General features: G+C 22.9%; 1 protein-coding gene across 1 annotated transcript; it reads left to right on the forward strand.

Moving 5' to 3' along the window:
• Nucleotides 1–1,340: 1,340 nt before the first annotated feature.
• Nucleotides 1,341–1,516, forward strand: LOAG_15243 (hypothetical protein; the record flags this gene model as incomplete). Its single annotated transcript, XM_003150734.1, has 1 exon — nucleotides 1,341–1,516. A coding segment is annotated over one exon (176 nt), but the record flags the coding sequence as incomplete, so codon positions are not given.
• Nucleotides 1,517–1,775: the final 259 nt, after the last annotated feature.

A 1,775-nucleotide genomic window follows, 5' to 3' on the forward strand; every position in this document is an offset into this window, starting at 1 on the left:
GCTAAAAGTTAGGAATTACTTTGAAATGAAAAAAATTCTTTTTTCTTTTCTTTTTTTTAAAAAATTTTAAACAAATGAAAGAAATAATTATGTAAGATATATATACATTAAAAGAAAATGAAAAAAAAAGGAAAATTAAAATTTATATTTGTAATGTAAAATGTTATTATAACAATATTGGTAAGATTTGTGAAAAGAAAATTTTAAACTTTTCAAATTGAATCATCGTGTTTGTTCATCGAGCAAATTTTACTGGTATGTATTTCTCGAGTAAATCATCAGTAAATAAAAATTTTCAATTCTTTTCCTCATTCATTTGATCTAATCTTTTTCTTTTTTCTCTCTCTCTCTCTCTCTCTCCCTCTCTTTCTTTCTTCTTCTATTATGCAAACCTGAAGTGCTTGAGCTTAAATCGTGATGGTCACTTATTGTCCACAGTGGTTGACATTTTACCATTATTTGTCATCATTATATTGTATGCCAATACTTCTAATTCTTATTCTATGCAAATTATGTCATAAACATAGAAAGTATTTCGATGAAATTCATAATTCATTATATATTTATCAATTTTTAATTAGTAATTTCTATTAATAAATTATTTTCTATAGTATCTATAACAATGTTTAACAAAAAAAAAAAAAATCATGAAAGATGTAAATTAATTATGCTTCTATCAAAGCTTATTATTATTAAAAGCTATTCGTATCAATTGTTAAAATAGCTAAAAGAATAATTACAATCATTGATTTATTATTACTTCAATCATTTTTGTTTTTTCTTCTCAAAATTTTGCAAAAATTTTTAACAGTGATATCAGTGATATTTTTATTCATCAAAAATGATATTACCATTTATTTACTAATAGATAATTTTTTCAAAAAAAAAAAAAAAAAAGGGAAGATCAGAAATTATATTAATTCCTTAAAAAAAAGCAAACATTAATATTTTAGAATTTACTATTTTATGAATATTTTATAATTTATTTTTCAGATAAATGATGTGTAATAATATACGATACATTATAATTTGCATAATATTTGTTCATGTTTTTACCATAATTCAGACAACCGAAATTATTAAATTGGCTTTTAATGACACTGGCATTGGTAGGTTATATTTTGTAAAGTTAAACATTTTTTAAAAATAAATTTACATCTTAGTTGTATCAATAGCTTCATTTCAATTCATTAATTTTTAGCTCGCTACTATAAATAATGATTAAATTTTGCGCTAAAGATAGTATTCAAAATCAATTTTTAAATTTGACATGATTTAATTAATTAGTGGATGTAGAAGGATGAAAAGAAATGTTCATTAGTTTGTTAAAATCTTGGCAGGTATTTCGCTTTACTGTGAAGAAGGAACACCGTTATTGTTAGCTGATGATACGGTAATGAAATGTCTACCGGATAAAAATTCGGATAGGAGTATGTCATGTCCGGAAAAATTTTGGTGTCATATTGGTGCTACAGAACATTCGTGGTATTGTTGTCCACGAAGTAGGAAAGGTTGAGTAATTTTTGTAATATTTTAAAAAAGAAATCATGTATGAAATTAAAGACTGAAAAAAATGAATTTGAATTTATTAAATTACAAAAAATTGGGAAAATATTGTGCTTTCAAAATGTCACATAATTTTTAGCCTACATATTTCCTAACAACCAAATAGGTCAATTTACCATATTAATCACTTATACTAATTAAATGGACAGTAATCATTGATTGTATAATTGATTAATTACTCGGTAATTAATTTAAAAAAAAAAAAAAAA

This window comes from Loa loa, assembly GCF_000183805.2.
Source record: "Loa loa unplaced genomic scaffold supercont3.1686, whole genome shotgun sequence".
NCBI classification, from domain to species: Eukaryota; Metazoa; Nematoda; class Chromadorea; order Rhabditida; family Onchocercidae; genus Loa; species Loa loa.